The sequence below is a fragment of the Schistocerca cancellata genome, chromosome 2 (genome assembly GCF_023864275.1).
Source record: "Schistocerca cancellata isolate TAMUIC-IGC-003103 chromosome 2, iqSchCanc2.1, whole genome shotgun sequence".
Classification (NCBI taxonomy): Eukaryota; Metazoa; Arthropoda; class Insecta; order Orthoptera; family Acrididae; genus Schistocerca; species Schistocerca cancellata.
In genome coordinates this window covers 176,044,064-176,063,280 of record NC_064627.1, presented here as the reverse complement: position 1 = coordinate 176,063,280, position 19,217 = coordinate 176,044,064, and the positions used below count along the sequence as shown (strand labels likewise).

Sequence of the window (19,217 nt, the reverse complement as noted above, 5' to 3'; positions counted from 1 at the left end):
ACCTCAAAGTTTTTACTTCTTCTCCATGAATTTTAATACCTACTCCGAATTTTTCTTTTGTTTCCTTTACTGCTTGCTCAATATACAGATTGAATAACATCGGGGAGAGGCTACAACCGTGTCTTACTCCTTTCCCAACCACTGCTTCCCTTTCATGCCCCTCGACTCTTATAACTGCCATCTGGTTTCTGTACAAACTGTAAATAGCCTTTCGCTCCCTGTATTTTACCCCTGCCACCTTCAGAATTTGAAAGAGAGTATTCCAGTCAACATTGTCAAAAGCTTTCTCTAAGTCTACAAATGCTAGAAACGTAGGTTTGCCTTTTCTTAATCTTTCTTCTAAGATAAGTCGTAAGGTCAGTATTGCCTCACGTGTTCCAACATTTCTACGGAATCCAAACTGATCTTCACCGAGGTCGGCTTCTACCAGTTTTTCCATTCGTCTGTAAAGAATTCGCGTTAGTATTTTGCAGCTGTGACTTATTAAACTGATAGTTCGGTAATTTTCACATCTGTCAACACCTGCTTTCTTTGGGATTGGAATTATTATATTCTTCTTGAAGTCTGAGGGTATTTCGCCTGTCTCATACATCGTGCTCACCAGATGGTAGAGTTTTGTCATGACTGGCTCTCCCGAGGCCATCAGTAGTTCAAATGGAATGTTGTCTACTCCCGGGGCCTTGTTTCGACTCAGGTCTTTCAGTGCTCTGTCAAACTCTTCACGCAGTATCTTATCTCCCATTTCATCTTCATCTACAACCTCTTCCATGTCCATAATATTGTCCTCAAGTACATCGCCCTTGTATAAACCCTCTATATACTCCTTCCACCTTTCTGCTTTCCCTTCTTTGCTTAGAACTGGGTTGCCATCTGAGCTCTTGATATTCATGCAAGTGGTTCTCTTCTCTCCAAAGGTCTCTTTAATTTTCCTGTAGGCAGTATCTATCTTACCCCTAGTGAGACAAGCCTCTACATCCTTACATTTGTCCTCTAGCCATCCCTGCTTAGCCATTTTGCACTTCCTGTCAATATCATTTTTGAGACGTTTGTATTCCTTTTTGCCTGCTTTTCATTACATGTGGTTATATATAAATGATTGCAGAGCCTTAAATTTTGTGGTGCTTGCACAATATTGAATTTCATTCAGATTGTCAGTGTTAAAACGAACATGAGGTGTCACACATGAATTTTCTGATCAGAGATAAAACAATCACAATTTTTTTTTTACAGCTCAAAACGGCGTTCTGCAAGGCCACAACTCAGGCGATCTCTGAGCCAGCCCCTAGGTTTGAATGAATTATCTCCACTCCTGCGGAGAAAACCTCGTACATCCACCAGTAATGTGTTAAGCGAAGATGAACATGATGCCCGCGCTGGAACTTCTGATGACGAGATGATGTCTGATTCTGAGTCATCTGTTGCATCTCTTTCAGATAGGAAGAAATCATTTGAACAGGTACAGTGTATATAACTTTTACATGTTTCTGCATTTTACTGTTTGCAGTGTAGTTAGAATTAAGTTAAGTGAACTAATACACAATATTGCCAGCACTTGGAAGTGATTATTAACTGAAGATGAAATATCTTATGAATTTGATTTTGCATGTTGGTTTCAATCTCAATACGATAGTGCTTTATTACATATGTTCTAAAAGTACACTATGCTCTAACTTTCCATTATTGTCATAGAATCTTGTTGAAGGAATGCATTGCCATTGCTAATACAGAATTTCGTATGGAGAAGCAACATTTACTAACTAGTACAAAAGGAAGTGGCAAACAAGGAAAAAAAAGGAATTTTGTGAAAATGTCCGTATGAAATATTTTACTTTGTCAAGACTGAGTCTCATTGGTCTCCACTCAGCAAACTATTACCCTTTTCTGTCAAGACAAATGACAGGTCCTGTTGCAGTATCATTCTTTCAAATATTTCTGCACTCACAGGCAGTTTGAAGTACCAATGGAAGATCAGACTTAGCTGATTTAGCTTTGCTCTGCAACAAACTACAACATTGAAATGTTGTCGTCCTGGAAGAATCCCCCAAGTAACAGTTGACAAAATGAATAACCAGCCCTATTACACTTAAAATTGCTGTTTTGTTGATTAATTAATCCTGTTGATTTGAACATTTGCAGCTACATTTAAAATATGTGCCATGTTTCTAATACCGTTTCCCATTCACAGAACAAGTATTATATACAGTAATTTGCACACGTTGCTTATAAACCTGCAATAAAGCCTAAACTGTGACATAACTGTGATTCCCTTGCATTTTACATTTTAATAAATGAAATACTGAGCGAGGAGGCGCAGTTGTTAGCACACTGGACTTTCATTCGGTAGGACGGCAGTTCAAATTTGTGTCTGGCCATCCTGATTTAGGTTTTCCTGGATTTTCCTAAATCACTTCAGGCAAATGCTGGGATAGGTCCTTTAAAAGTGCATAGCCAATTTCCTTCTCCATCCTTCGCTAATTCGAGCTTGTCGTCGTCGTGTGGATGGGACGTTAAACACTAATCACTTGCTCTTCCAGTAGATGAAACAGTATGACTTGCGTTAATCATTATGATTTCATCGAGCTATCTGCTGTGAGGTCTGCCATGTGTATTCTGACTCTGAACACAATAAGACTGTCTTCGCCAGAAGATGATGAGTATGTCACTCGTCGAAACGTCGCAGTTTGAAGACACCGCCACCCGGCCTGAAGCGCGAGATCTCTTCGCCAGCTGTATACGACGGGAAAGCATACATTCACATAAGAAACATGGTTATAATAAACTGATAACTTTTATTTGAGTCACTGCAAAGTAAATAGACACAGCAAAGTAAAGAGGGAACATGGTCATTTAGTAGCTTGTACAAGAGAGATTGGCCAGAGCCAGTACAAGACAATATAAAGGGTATTCACCAACCAGGGGTCGCTGGCTTCCTGCTGTAGATGACTGAGGTGCTGTTCATGGGTGACAGTCTCTTAGTCTCTGTTGGAAATGTCTCGAGCTGCTGAAAAGCACGCCATTTGAATGAGATGCACACCGTGGCTGTAGTGGTGGAGATGCAGTAACAGTGGGTTGCTAAACTCCTTCCTTCTTCGGGATGGGGGGGGGGGAGGGGGAAGAAGGCTAGATGTTGGCTCCTCCAAAACGCTCTGATATGGCTGACACGTCCATGGTGTCAAAGACATTCATTCTGGATGTGAACCCATCCCGATCCATGCAAACGTGCGTAGAACTGGAAGTGGCATGAGCACAGACACATGCATCTTCCTACCCCTCCTGGATTGCATGTGGATGACCCAGCTCCTCGTACGCAGTGGACCTGGCAAATGGCAGCATCATGGCTGGGAGCTGGGGATACTTGGGGTCAGGAGGCAGCATTAGAAGGGGGATGGCAAAACTGATGTCAGTGAAGGAGGTGCCCATGGGTGTGCCAACAAAGCCTCCGCATCCCCCTCCCTCCTTTCCGCAAGAGCCAGCACCACAGGGGCGGTAAGAGGCAAAGCCGCATCACCCATGTGTGTCTGCACCTCTGCCAGAGCAGTGGAAGACCACAGCAGGAGGGTGGGCAGTCAACAAAAGGCAATGCCGTGGAAGAGGCACCAGAACTATGGGCCGCTGAGACGTCTCAATGCCCAACCAAGAGTGCATCTAATTGGATTGGCATGTCACAGGGTGCTCGTCAGTGCACACCATTAACAAATGGCACGTGTGCTGGCTGTGTTTGATGTCTCAAAGGCAGCACAGGTGTTGTCCAAACCCAGACCTAAGCGCCAGGCACAGATCGTGATGACATCTATGCTACTGCAGAGTGCCCATCCTGAAGTAGAAGATAGAGCCGTGTCTGCAGCTGTCGACTGTACAACAGTTCAGCCGCACACTCTTCCACAGTTGGAGTCGTCCTGAAGAACTGAGAAAGAACATAAGAGCCTCTTCCACCGGGAGTTCCATGACATACTTAAGCATTTGCATTGTGAAGGTCCTCATGAGACATTCTGCCTAACCATTGGGCTGTGGATGAAAATGTGGCTGCACCACCATGATGTGGCAGGTGCCAATACGGAAACAAAAATCTTCGAAGGATTGAGCTACAAATTGAGGACTTTGATCCGAAACAATGTTAAAAGCTATGCATTTGATAGAAAATTTACTGATAATGCCTTGACTGTCATTTCTGCCATGGTAGACAGGCAATGAATAGTGTAAGAAAATTGGAAAAGGCATCAACAATAAACAGCCAGAAAGTTTCCAATAAAGGTCCAGCAGAATTTGTATGGATTCATTCCCAAGTTGGCATGGGTGCTGGCCGAGGGAAAGTACAGTGTGTGGTGCCACCTGTTGATTCGAACACTGGCAGCACGCCACGACGAGGTGCTCTACCCTGTGTTCCATACCAGGCCAAAACATGCCTATTGTTTGGTATGAGAGGCTCCCCAGCGACCTTGATGTAGCAAGGTTAAGACTGCCCCGAGCAGTACCATGGGAGTCACAACCCAACAAAAGAATGACACCGTCTACGTACATTCATGTCTACATACATACTCTGCAAGCCACCATACAGTGCGTGGCAGAGGTTACCCTGTACCAGTACTAGTCATTTCCTTTTGTGTTCCACTCGGAGATATGTCAAGAGGAAAATGACTCTTAAGTGCTTCTGTTTGAGCTCTGATTTCTGATATCTTATCTTAGTAGTCCTTATGTGAAATGTATGTTGGTGGCAATAGGATTGTTCTGCAGTCAGCTTCAAATCCAAGTTTTCTAAATTTTCTCATTAGTGATCCTTGAAAAGACTTCACATTCCCTGAAGGGATTCCCATTTGAGTCACCTATTTGTGTGTTGATGAAACATATACGCGACAGATCTAGCAGCCCACCTATCAATTGCTGTGATGTCTTTCTTTAATCCAACCTGCTGCAGATCCCAAACACTCAAGCAGTACTCAAGAATAGGTCACACTAGCAGCCTGAACGCAGTCTCCTTTACAGATGAACCACATATCTGCAGTAACATGGGTGTGCTTGTGGTGATGAGAGGACAATTAATCAGATATTTCGTCAAAGGAAAATGAGGCTGATTCCTGCAAGAGGGCCAAATGACACAACAACCGATCCACATTTCTGCACCCTAAATCTAATTGCAACAAAGTGCTATCATAGCTGTTTTTCTTAAGCAGAGTTGTCAAATGACAGGAACAGTGGTGCTTGCACCTGAGACAGTGGAGCCTGAACAGATAATATAGCTACGAGTTTTTCCAAGCAACAGCAGTGGCGGCAGTGACAGTGGTAATAATGATGATGATGATGATGATGATACTATAATGATAATGAGTAATCTCATGATAATGTGTGAAAAATGTAAAAGTTTTCTAATTCAAATAAAAGAGGGTGCACTGCTTTCCGTTTCTCCATGTGTTTTAATTTCCGAAGTAGGAATTTCTGGTTGCAGAAGTCTAAGAATCAACATTATTTTCTCATACTGTCAGTAGCCCTTAACACTCACAAAAATTGCCCTTTATTTAACTTGGTATGCAGATTTATTTTTTGTTTTATTTTAATGGGTAGTGTGTGATATGGTTTAAGAAAACCCAAAAGCAAACAAGTGACTTAGCGTTGTAGAATAATTGTCGGTACATCTTTTTTGCATAATTATTTGTCATTGCATCACAGATATGTATCAATGCCCCTTTCTGTAGTTAGATTAAGAAATAAACTGTATATTTTGACAGTTTCAAAAATATTTCATTGAGTTGTTTGTTGTAGTATTTTCTGGGTACATCTGAAAGAAGATTTCATTATTGATTTTACAAATTGTAAATTACTGCAGTTTTTGTAATAGAAGTCCACAATATTTAGTATGTAATTGTAACAATACTGTTATCATGGATTCACAATGTGTAGGTCACGTGATAACTACTGCACTATCATGGACTGATAATGCCTAGATCACATGATATATATTACATATGTGCAGTAACAATCTGTTAGATCTCTGTGCATCATCCAAGAATGATGACATCTTAGATTCTCCTGCTGTGTAAAGCAGTTTAGGTAGCAAAATATTGCAATCCCTGAGGAATTAGAAAGTGCTGTGGAGTTCACTGTGCGTCTCACAAAGTCGCAAATGGGATCTGAGAGAAGGGAAACCATATGTGTGATCCAACAACGTTGTCAGTAATTTTTACAATGGGAATGGGAACATTGTGATAGGAGTGTGGAATAACAGAAGCAGTTTACGTGTTATTTGGTGTATGTACATATGCAGTTTTCCTGAAGAATGCTTGCTTATACATGGCCTGCGTAAAAGATTTATCACAGCCTTTGATGGCAGTGCTATGCTGTGAGGGAAATTCACATGGGCATGTCTCAAACCTGTGGCTGTTATAGGAAACCTCATCTAAGCTGTGACCTGTGGTAGTATTACCACGGAAATTGCCACTGATAGAAGATTTCCATCCATTATGTTCATGCTAAATATAATTAAAACTGAAGCAGATTGTTGTCGATAAAGATCTGAGATCAATTTTCTGTGGTATTCTATGTGATAGTTAAAACAAATTTTTCTCTAAATGATTTGAGGACATTCACAAGTAGAGCCATATTCAGAAAATTCAGATTTTTTGCTGCTAGGATGAGTGGCAAAAATCAAATTTAAATTGTCGTTCTGTCATCAAAACATGAAATTGTGTTTGTTGAGTGTCTTTTTCTCTATAATCTCAGATATATTTCATGACAACATAATTATGAAGTCTCATGTTTGTTGTAATAAGGCCATGGATGAAGATCTGGTAATCTTGGCAGAAGCAGTGTGGGATCATGTAACAATGGAACCTGAAGAGCTGGCTTTCCGAGCAGGAGATGTCATAGAAGTTCTTGACTCAGTCAACAGAGACTGGTGGTGGGGGACGAGAGGAGAAGACAGTGGGTGGTTTCCAGCTGCCTTTGTCAGGGTGAGTTCTGCCTGAAGCTAAAAGTCTCTCTCTTCAGCTATCTTAAATTAATGTGTAATGTTGTACACTGCACAAAATGATTTACAGTCTTGATAAATTATTCACAGCAATATATTTAATTGTTGAAATACTTTGCCCAGTGTATAGAATAAAAGAAACATAGTGACAGTTTTTTTGCTTGGGTCTATAGCTGCATTGAATCCATCAGAAATTTTGTTCAGTTTGCGATATTTTGTTTTGCCACGTATAGTGTTGTGAAGCATCAGAACAAAATGACATTTATAATATGCTTTCATTTGTCAGCGTGGAAGCAAACAATGTAATATTTGTGTTATGGTACTTGATAATGACTATGGAGGTGAAATTAGCCTATCGCAAGTGAAGTAAAGTGTTTATTTTAAATAAAAACACCTTCATGCAAGAAAGTTACTTCTTTCAAGGAAATTGTGGAGTTAACAGTGCTTCTGTTCATTTCTGTGAATGTACCTAGTTGCAGTTAGTTCCAATTTTAAATATTTGATGATAATTTGTTCCAGTTACGTGTGAGTCAAGAGGATACAGTGGAAGACTGTCTTGCTGCCATGGCTGCAGGTTCAGCTGCTACATCTCAACTTCGGCGTCGCACAAGTGTCTCCCTCTTGTCTAATGACCAGGTCAGGTCTAGTGTCGTCCGTGAGCTAATAAACACAGAACGGGATTTTGTGAAGATTCTGACAGATGTGGCAGAGGTTTGTTTTTGTACTAATTATTTTTTGTGTTTAAATCTGAATTAAACTTATTGTTTCTACTTTGCGTGACTTATGAATTTCTTAACACATCTTTGTGTTGAACTGGTTGTACAGCAGAGCATTGAAAATGTTATTAAACCTTTCAGAGAATGCAAAACTTTATTTACATTGTTTTATGATTGGTAATTATTGGATCAGTAATGGAGACAGAACTAGACCAAAGTTAATCATTGGCTGACAATTCGAGTGTAGTTCCTCAATCTGAGCTCGCAGTATAACACACAAACTGTTTGCTGTTGCCGATGCGCCACCAAAAATCCTCACTTCACTTCCACCTTTCAAGTAATGCAGCATAAAAGCGTAATCCATTGTAAGGCACTGCTTCCACTGATCCTAGAGACATAATACAGTTTCCTCAGAATAGCTCAGATAGTGGCCACTTCAATAAAATAAATGTTTCACTTTCCCCACACTATTGGTGTGATAGTATGATCCATTTTAGGCAGTGCAAACTGCTCAAAACTTTGTTGAACAAATCTCCGCAGCTTACTCACATTTGTATGGCCAAGAGCTCTTAAATTACATTATCAGTCAGTGATTTATAGCACATCTCTAGTGATTACATGGTGATGAACATCATGCCTAAACAATTATAACAGTTATATATTGATTTTAAGAATGCCTGAAGGAAACAGACGTTGGTAAGGATTGCACAGCTGTACTAAATGTATGAATTTGATTCGCAATTGCATAACCTTTCTGACGTGCTGTATGGGTGAAAAAGATGACTAACAAAGGTTGAGGCCAGGAGGGTCATGGGGATGTGGGATATATTGCAGGGAGAGTTCCCACCTGCACAATTCAGAGAAGTGGGTGTTGGTGGGAAGGATCCATATGGCAATGACTGTGAAGCAGTCATTGAAATGAAAGATGTGTTGGGCGGTGTGCTCAGCAACAGGGTGGTCTTCTTGTTACTTGGCCACAGTTTACTGATGGCCATTCATTTGGGCAGACAGCTTGTTAGTTTTCATGCCCACATAGAATGCAGCACAGTGGTTGCAGCTTAGCTTGTAGATTACGTGACTGGTTTCGCAGGTAGCCCTGCCTGTGATGGGATAGGTGATGTTTGTCACCAGACTGGAGTAGGTGATTGTGGGAGGGTAAACCGTCAGTGACAGAGCACTTCATCTTCCTGCTGCTAAGAAGGCGAGTAGACTATTTGTTGTACATTTTTATGAGCTTCAAGTAGGAGCGACAGATACCTGTGTAGTTACTAGATTATTTTTGTAATTTCTTGCGTGTTCAAGTGCTTAATATGCACAAGCTTTTATTTTAATAACAGTGTAGCATACTGCACCACCGTTGCTATCGACCCTCGGATCGTACAGGCTTTTGTTTGTTTTGGTTAATGAAGCTCAGTGTCATTTAGACTGTTAGTGAGAGAGCACTTCGAATTCCTGTTGCTAATAAGCCAAGTACACCGTTCGTTTGTTGTATATTTTTACGAGCTTCAAATGGGAGCGACTGCAGTATTGGATAGGAACTGTGATTGCTGTGTACGGATGCTAGCTGAGTTGGTGACCTTTCGCTTACAGCTCCATGCTGCGTTGGCTTCCATCACACAGCTTGAGGCTGCTGCCAAGGGGCATCACTGTGGGGTGTTGGACGTGGGTATGCAAGAGACGTTGAGCACATTCCACGTGTCCCCTGTTTGGTCCACTGCTGCGGCCGCCCTGGGTACTGCCTGCACTGAGGTTGACCCCTCACCCGTTATCAACTGGGAGATCATTCCAAAGTCTTGCAGACAGCGAACAACTTTCCGAGGGGCTGATCATAGAGCCTCCCTGGTTCGTTTAACGAACAGGTTTCGGGCGTTATCTGTGGTTGACGATGTATCTGAGCCGGATGCAGTCATCCACCCTGTTCCAGAGGAAGCGTCTCAGCCCAGAAGATCTGAGCTTTCGCAGAGGGTTGGTTTTGCTGGTAGTTGCAACTCCAGTGCTAGGCGCCCCTTAGGAACATGGCTGCCAAGGAGGGGAAGGAAGCCAGTGTGCACTCCGTATGCATACTGGGGGGAGTCATTCTGGATGTGGAAAGGCTGCTTCCGGATGCCATGAAGAGTTAGGGTGCAGCCAACTGCAGGTGGTGGCTCATGTCTGTACCAATGGCATATGTCACTTTGGATCGGAGGAGATTCTCTCTGGTCTTGGGTGGCTAGCAGAAGTAAATAAAGACTGCCGGTCTTGCTTGCGAGATTAAGGCTGATCTCACCATCTGCAGCATCGTCGATAGAACTGACTGTGGTCCTTTGGTGCAGAGCTGAGTGTAGTGTCTGAATCAGAGGCTAAGGCAGTTCTGTGACCGTGCCGTGTAGGCTGCAGATTCCTTGACTTGCGCCATCAGGTGGTGGGTTTCTGAGTTCCACTTAATAGGTCAGGAGATCACTACACACAGGAAGTGGCTACACGGGTAGCGGGGGCTGTGTGGAAGGAACTGGGTGGTTTTTTAGGTAAGAGGGCCTCAGGGAAGCACAGAAAGGGCGTCTGTCTAAAAGGGGGCATATAAAACACAGTAAGTTAGTTGTAGATACGATCGGTATTGTAGTTGTAAATTGTCGTAGCTGTGTTGGGAAAGAAACAGATCTCCAAGCCCTAATAGAAAGCACTGAAGCTCAAATAGTTATAGGTACAGAAAGCTGCCTAAAGCCGGAAATAAACTCGGCAGAAATTTTTTCTAACGATCTAACAGTGTTCAGAAAGGATAGATTAAATACAATTGGTGGTGGAGTATTTATTGCCGTCAAAAGTAGTTTGCCTTGTAGTGAAATTGAAGTAGATAGTTCCTGCGAAATAGTATGCGTAGAGGTTATACTTGACAACCGGACTAAACTATTAATTGGGTCATTTACCGACCCCCATACTGAGAAGATATAGTTGCTGAACAGTTCAAAGAAAACTTGAGTCTCGTTTCAAATAGATACCCCACTCATACAATTAAAGTCGGTGCTGACTTCAATCTGCCCTTGACATGCTAGAAAAATTATATGTTTAAAGCTGGCAGCAGGTGTAAAACATCATCCGAAATTGTACTGAATGCTTTCTCAGAAAATGATTTTGAACAATTAGTTCATGAGCCCACTTGTAGCGTAAATCGTTGTGAAAGCATACTTGACCTCTTAGCAGCAAATGATCCTGGACAAATAGTGACTATCGTGACAAATACAGGGATTAGTGACCACAAGGCAGTAGCTGCTAGGCTGAATACTTAACTCCTACAACCATCAAAAAGAAACACAAAGTATATCTATTTAAAAAAGCTGATAAAAATGCTCTTAACGCCTTTTTAAGGGACAGTCTGCACTCCTCCCGATCTGATCATGTAAGTGTAGAAAAGTTGTGGAATGATTTCAAAGAGATACTATCAACAGCAATTGAGAAATACATACCACATAAATTAATAAGCGATTGTACTGATCCCCCATGGTACACAAAATGGGTCAGATCGTTGTTGCAGAAGCAGCGAAAAAATCATACCAAATTTAAAAGAATGCAAAATCCCTAAGACTGCTAAAGTTTTGCAGAAGTTCGAAATATAGTGCGTACTTCAATGTGAGATGCTGTCAGTAATTTCCACAATGAAACTCTGTTTCAAAATGTGGCAGAAAACCCAAAGAGATTTTGGTAGTATATAAAGCATACCAGCAGCAAGATGCAGTCAATACCTTCACTGCGCGATAACAACGGGTGAATGCACTGATGACAGTGCCACTAAAGCAGAATTATTAAACACGCTTTTCCGAAACTCCTTCACCAAAGAAGATGAAGTAAATATTCCTGAATTACAATTAAGAACAACTGCCAAGATGAGAAACAGAAATAGAAATCCCCAGTGTCACAAAGCAGCTTAAATCACTTAATAAAAGCAAGGCTTCTGGTCCAGATTGTATATCAGTCAGGTTCCTCTCAGAGTATGCTGATACAATAGCTCCATATTTAGCAATTATATACACCAGGTCACTCACAGAAAGATCCGTACCTAAAGACTGGAGAATTGGTCAAGTCATACCAATATCAAAAAGGGAAGTAGGAGTAATCCGTTGAATTACAGGCCCATGTCACCAATGTTGATTTGCAGTAGTGTTTTGGAATATATACTGTATTAGAACATTGTGAAGTACCTCGAAGAAAACAATTTATTGACACGTAGTCAGCATGGATTCAGAAAATATCATTCTTGCGAAATACAACTAGCTGTTTATACTCATGAAGTAATGAGTGCTATCAACAGGGGATGTCAAGTGGATTCCATATTTTTAGATTTTGAGAAGGCTTTCGACACTGTTCCTCACAAGCGCCTTCTAACCAAACTGCGTGCCTATGGAATACCAACTCAGTTGTGTGACTGGATTCGTGATTTCCTGTCAGAAAGGTCACAGTTCATAGTAATAGACGGAAAGTCATCGAGTAAAACAGAAATAATATCCAGCATTCCCCAAGGAAGTGTTGTAGGCCCTCTATTGTTCCTGATCTATGTTAACTACATAGGAGACAATCTCAGTAGCCGTCTTAGATTGTTTGCAGATGATGCTGTCATGTACTGTCTTGTAAAGATAAAGATATCTGTATGGTGCGAAAACTGGCAATGGACCCTGAATAAAGAAAAGTGTGAAGTTATTCACATGAGTACTAAAAGAAATCCGCTAAATTTCGATTGTGCAATAAGTCACACAAATCTGATGGCTGTAAATTCAACTAAGTACTTAGGGGTTACAATTACAAATACCCTAAATTGGAACGATCACACACATAATGTTGTGGATAGAGCCAACCAAAGACTGCGATTCATTGGCAGAACACTTAGAAGGTGCAACAGATCTACTAAAGAGACGGCTTACACCACACTTGTCCGCCCTATTCTAGAGTATTGCTGTGCAGTGTGGGATCCGCATCAGATGAGACTGACGGTTGACATCGAAAAAGTACAAAGAAGGGCAGCTCGTTTTGTATTATCGGGAAGTAGGGGAGACAGTGCCACAGCCATGATATATGAATTGGAGTGGCAATCATTAAACAAAGGCGTTTTTCGTTCCGACGGGATCTTCTCATGAAATTCCAGTCACCAGTTTTCTCCTCCGACTGCAAAAACATTCTGTTGGCACCCACCTACATAGGGAGAAATGATCATGATAAAATAAATCAGGGCTCGGACAGAAAAATTTAAGTGCTCGTTTTTCCCACACGCCGTTCGAGTGGAATGGTAGAGAGATAGCTTGTAGCCGGTTCATTGAACCCTCTGCCAGGTACTTTATTGTGAATAGCAGAGTAATCACATAGATGTAGATGTATGGGACAGGTCTTGCGTCTGGTCTATTACAGGGATATGATCCATGAGGTAAAGGGTTGGGAGCAGGGGCTATATAGGGATGAATGAGTATATTATGTAGGCTCGGTGGATGGTGGAATAACACTGTGGGAGGGGTGGGTCACACCAATGCAACCAGTCTTTTTATTTCTGTTCTTTTCCACTACACCCCTCCTGGCCTCCCCCCCCCCACCTACCCCCACCTCTTCCCTGCCCTCTTGTCTAGGCTCCAAACTGCACCTATGTCTAGCCTCCAGACTGCACCTAGCCTCTCCACCTCATTCTTGCATGCTCCCCAGCAGCACTCCACTGTCCTTCACTCCTACCGTGATATTCCTCCCTCTCCCCACCCCACCCCAGCCTCCTCCTTACCCCCACCCAGTTGCCACTCGCATCATGCACTGCTGCTGTTTCTCACAGTATGGCTTCAGCTACCAGAGGCTGCAGTCGTGTGTGTGAGTTGTGTTAGCATGCGTGCTCGTGTGTGTGTGTGTGTGTGTGTGTGTGTGTGTGTGTGTGGTCTATTTTTGACGGAGGCCTTGCTGGCTGGAAGCTTATTTGTGACAGTCTTTTTGTTGTGCCTATCTGCGACTCAGCATCTCCACTATATGGTGAGTGACAGCTTTCCTTTTCATAATATTGTTATGTTCCATCCTGGATTTTCCATTGTTTGATAAATAATAATGAGTTGCATCTCTTTTTTACTCTTGTATGGGGCTGCAAGCAACAACTGAGCTGTAATTTTTATTATACCAGAGGAAGAAAACTAATAAATTGTGAGACAAAATTACTGGTCAGTACTATTGCATATCCTTTATTAGTACTAAATATTTTACCTCCTGAAGAGAAGGGTTAGCCAGAAATACTGTCTCATAATTTATTGATCTGTATTTGATGCTGACTAGTTAAGTAAGCACATGGTGTGACAGTTATCTATGATTGCTGTATAAAGCATGTATTGCCATTTTGATGTTCATTATCAAGCTCAGGCACTTTTTGCGCAGCCTCGGTAGGTCAGGCATGAGAATGAACCAGTTAGTTAGAAACTGACATACTGAGGCTGACCTATGGAAGATGCACTGGGAATGCCTGATCTCGATTATGAACATCAAAATGGCAATACATGCAGATGAGTGTCACAATCAACAAGTGCCTACTTAGCAAGTCAGGATCTTCAGCATTTTCTCAATATATTCCCTCGACCTGTCCAGAAACTTTTCCTTGTCTGTTAGCATATTTCCATCCTTATCATTAATAAGTAATGCCTCATATCTTTGACCATTTCTCACGTTTCATCATCTGAAATATTTTCCTGCTGTCAGACATTCTAATAGCCCCCATTTTTCATTAATACTTTGGTCGTTAACTTATATTTTCTCTGTCTTCAGAGTCGTATTTGTTTTTCTTTCCATTTTCTTGACTTTTTCCTGTTTTCTACACAATTTCTATCTTTTTTATGCACTCTTAATATTATATTGGTGACACAACTCTGTATTCTTCAGTTTCTTAATATCAAACTTTCCTTTGGTCATGCTGTTCCTCATTCTTTTATACAATAGCTGCATTTGTAGTTTGCGATTACTAGGTAATAGTCTGTGTCCACTTTAGTCCCTATGTAAGACCTAATATCTGTCATACACTCCTTGCACCTATTGTATATAAGTATGTGATCATTTGGTCGGTGATATTACCATTTGGGAAATTCAGCTCCCTTTTTGTATCAGTTTGTCGGGGAAGCATGCTACTGATAAGTGTGCTCATACTGCTAAGTTCTTTGTACACTTGATTTTATAACCACTGAAATAACATCCTACACCATCCCAGCCCATGAGGTTTCATTTCATTCCTTCTTCCCCCTCTAGTGCTTCACTTTTTTTGTCGGGCTTTGTTATATTTTTCACAGTTTTTGTAAATAACAGCAAATACTAGAATGGTTCCTCTGATATACCTTGGACAATTTCTTTCCCAGTCTTACCAAATCAAGCTTGTGTTCTGCTTCAAAAGACCAGGCCATCAACACGGATCTTCCTCTTTTTAAAAATGGTTTATTTTCTGGAACAATCACACGTAGTTTCAGTGAGAAATAAACTGGTATCAGCCCTCATCAAACCTACAAAACAGACAATAATGAAAATAAATTTAAAAGGTAAAAGTGAACCTATGAAGCTATACGGATTACGTCATAGTTAAAATGTTTAAAATATTTAAAAATTCATGCATAGATATTTTAATTATATTAATATATGAAGTCATATTAAAGAGTCTAAAATTATCATATTTGATGTACCTCTGTATGGTGTTGCAGCAGAGGATTATAGGGCATGACACTCATCTTTGTGACTCTCACTATTAGAATATTCGCTCACATTTCCTCCATTTTGTGACTGACAGAAGGTTTGCTTCCAAAATATGGTGATTACGTAAATTTTTCATTGTGGCTTTGCCCCAGCCGGATTGATACAACTTTTTTAGCTGTCTGTGATTAAAATACTATTATACTTGTGAAAATGAAAAACTGCAAAAAATTTTCATTGGCTTTCTTTAATTATTTTGCAGGGTTATCTGGCAGAATGTAAGAGGAGAACAGATATGTTTTCCCCAGAGCAGATTAACACCATCTTTGGGAATTTGGAAGAGTTGCTACAATTCCAGTCAAACTTTCTGGAAGACCTTGAACAATGTGTGGACTGGGATGCTCCACATCGATCTTGCATTGGTGAATGTTTTTTGACACATGTAAGTTTGCAAACTTATTATTATGTGCCAAACTTCAATTATGAACCCAAGTGTATGAGCACCAAGTATGGAAGAATACTTAAAAGTCAAGAAATTGAAATATTTAGGTGAGGTGATAATTCCGGAAGATAGGCCATAATAGGGACAAATCAGTGTTAGGGTCTTAAAGTGTCTTAAAGTTACATGGAGCCCATTATCTGGTGAAAAGGTTTTACGACAAGAAGACACCTAGCATTGGAGCCAAGTCAAGACATTACAGTGTGGTTCAAGCATCTTGCCTATGAGCACAGTGGGACAATCAGTAAGTTTATAAAGAGGGAGTTCATATCTAGGGAAGACAATAACATCAGTTATCAACATGAATACATATGCAGTGCCAACAATTACTGGCTAGCTGAGAAGATCTGAAATTTGGTAACTGCAAAGAAAAGAAAACTGCAGATTGTTCAGGATTGCACTAAAGAGCTGCCACAAACAGTATGTCACAAAACACTGTTGGGAACATGGATGAATTCAGACAGATTCTGCACAGTTACTAAGGATTCTGTGTGGAATAAGAATCCAAAAACGGAGATAGGCTCTATCAGAGGGAGTGCATGGTGTAGCACAGTGGTTAGCACATTGATTGGACTCATATTTGGAAGGACGACGGTTCAAACTCGCATCTGGCCAGCCTGATGTAGGTTTTCCAAGATCTCCCTAAATCACTCAAGGCAAAAGCTTGGACAGTGCCTTCGAAAGGGTTGCATACCTTCTCCATCCTACCCTAATCTCATCCTACCCTAATCTGACCTCGTGCCGCCTCTAATGACCTTGATATCAACGGGATGTTAAACACTGGTCACATCTTCCTCCTGTAGTAAACTGAGGTATTCAGTTGGTACTGACAGAATGTGAAAACTGTAAGAACTAAATCTAAAAGCAGAAAATTACTTTAACTGTTAACATGTAGTTTGCTTGAATTGGGAATGGTGCAGTGGGAGTGATGGTGGTGATGGTAGTGGCTGTGAAATTGCAGTTTCCACATTCTGTCTTGTACGTTGTGCATTATAACTAAATTTAAAGCATATTTACATATAATTTTCTGTGAACTTATTCCACAGTTATTAAGAATGGAATCATTCAAAAAATTCTTGTAAATTGTTATTTTATTTTTATCCCTATATGGTAGAAATTTTGTGAATATTAGAAATGAATCCAACAACATTATGAAAAGGAAAGTTTCCATTTGCCATATAGCGGAGATGCTCAGTTTCAAATAGACACCACAAAAAGACTGTCACAAATAAGGCTTTCAGCCCATAAGGCCTGGGCTTTCATCAAAAATAGACAACACACACACACACACACACACACACACACACACACACACACACACACACACGACTGCAGTTTCAGGCAACTGTAGCCCATGTGCCTGAGAGACTGCAGTTTTGTGTGTGTGTGTGTGTGTGTGTGTGTGTGTGTGTGTGTGTGTGTGTGTGGTCTATTTTTGACAAAGGCCTTATGGCCGGAAAGCTTTATTTGTGACAGTCTTTTTGTTGTGCCTATCTGAGACTCGGCATCTCCGCTATATGGTGAGTGGCAACTTTCCTTTCCATAATATTGTTGCATTCCATCCTGGGTTTTCCATTGTTGGAGAAATGAATCCAAGTGACTGATAAAATTATGACAAAAAAGGTTTGTCAAAAATTGGAGGAGATGGAATTTTGCAAGTATTGCACAACCATGGTCTTAGAATACTATGCAGGATATGATGGTGTCGAAATTAACACTGCATTGGCAGCAGCCAGCAAGATTTGAAAGCCTGAGAAATTACAAAAGAAAGATGAACTGGTAAAATAAATGTAGAAGATACAACAATTGGGTGAGAGTAAATAGTAAAGAAAAAGCACAGCTTCCTTCAGTGACTGAAGAATAGACAGCAGAAACACAAAATAATGTCTAATAAGCTTATTAGCCAGTTTTGTAAGACCTGTAATCCTGTAAGTTAGTTGATTTTTTTTCCCAATTATTATTCACCCTGGAATAGAAGCTGCCCAGTGAGAAATAGACATCAAAGAAATTAGCATACAAGGAAATAACTGTAAGAAATCTGAATAAAATTAAAGTGACATGGCAGAAAACAACTGACAAACTGGAACTGACATCAGGTACACTTGCTTTCACATACTGGTTGGTAGGTTGTCTAATCTACTCCTCATGCTTTGTACTATGTATTAAGTCTTTACTTAAAATCCTTAATTATCATCCTTTATGAATTCTATGTTAAAACAGTGAATAAAAATGTACACATGCACATATATGTGTAGCAGTAGGGGCAGAGGCTGAGCTTGTGATCTCGCCCGTTGTGTTTGACCTAATAATATGTTTTTTGTGTTATTCAGAGGTCTGGATTTCGAATATACTCTGAATATTGTAACAGTCAACCAATGGCTACTGCAACACTTCAAGAGCTGTATCAGCACAACAGCTACAGCAAGTTCTTTGAAGCTTGTAGGCTCATGCGTGGTCTTATAGAAATTCCACTGGATGGCTACCTTCTCACTCCAGTACAAAGGATATGCAAATACCCTCTTCAGCTTGCAGAGCTTCTGAAGTATACCAAGGTATGTATCTGTGAAAAAATATGTTTGATGAGGGTGTTTCTTTGATTACTGATATTTTAAAATTGTTGCTTAAATTACATAGCTTATTTCAAAAAGTAAAGAAAACTTGTTTTGTTGCAGGTTGATCATCCTGATTATGAAAAAATTAAAGAAGCTCTTGAAGCAATGAGGAATGTGGCTGTCCTTATAAATGAGCGGAAACGTAGAATGGAGAGCCTGGAGAAGCTTGCTGCTTGGCAACAGAGAGTAGAAGGCTGGGAAGTGAGTACATCAATACAACAGGACATTGTAGCAATGATAGCAGTGACTCTTGCATGCTGTAGTAGCAGATGAGCAGAAAGTTAGAGGAACTTGTTGTGTTGTATGATATTGTTGTGTATTACATAGTATTTTCTGAAAAGATGTCCATAGAGGAAGATTGAGACTGATTGTAGGTAAAGGACTATTTGGAAACATCATCAAGTTCTGTCATTGCTGTAGCCACTATTGTTAAATGCAGCTGACTTGTGTAATTTATGCTAAAAATAATAGTCGGGATTATTTTTCTTTTTAAAATGGAGTATCCGTTGATATTGTTTAGTACATAATATTTATTTCAGGGAGAAGATCTGATAGAAGTCAGTTCTCAATTAATTCACCATGGTGAAGTAATACGTGTGACAACTGGAATGTGGACCAATAACATAACTTTGTTTCTGTTTGATCATCAACTTGTCTACTGCAAGAAGGTAAGAGTTCATGTAGTGCAGGAGAAATATCATCATCAAGAGCATTTTGGCTCAAGAGGCAATCTATGAGGGCTGTTCAGAAAGTAGATCACGTTTTGGTGTTAAAAAAAGTAT

The 19,217-nt window shown here is 40.5% G+C and overlaps 1 protein-coding gene across 1 annotated transcript in view; it reads left to right on the top strand.

The window, feature by feature from the left end:
* LOC126152233 (spermatogenesis-associated protein 13) overlaps positions 1-19,217 on the top strand; it is a 142,888-nt gene that overhangs the window by 111,435 nt on the left and 12,236 nt on the right. The window contains exons 10-16 of the mRNA XM_049915994.1: positions 1,231-1,456; positions 6,762-6,941; positions 7,478-7,669; positions 15,587-15,766; positions 18,154-18,375; positions 18,496-18,636; positions 18,975-19,103. Of these exons, the coding sequence (XP_049771951.1) occupies positions 1,231-1,456; positions 6,762-6,941; positions 7,478-7,669; positions 15,587-15,766; positions 18,154-18,375; positions 18,496-18,636; positions 18,975-19,103 (1,270 nt within the window). The remainder of the gene's footprint in view (positions 1-1,230; positions 1,457-6,761; positions 6,942-7,477; positions 7,670-15,586; positions 15,767-18,153; positions 18,376-18,495; positions 18,637-18,974; positions 19,104-19,217) is intronic.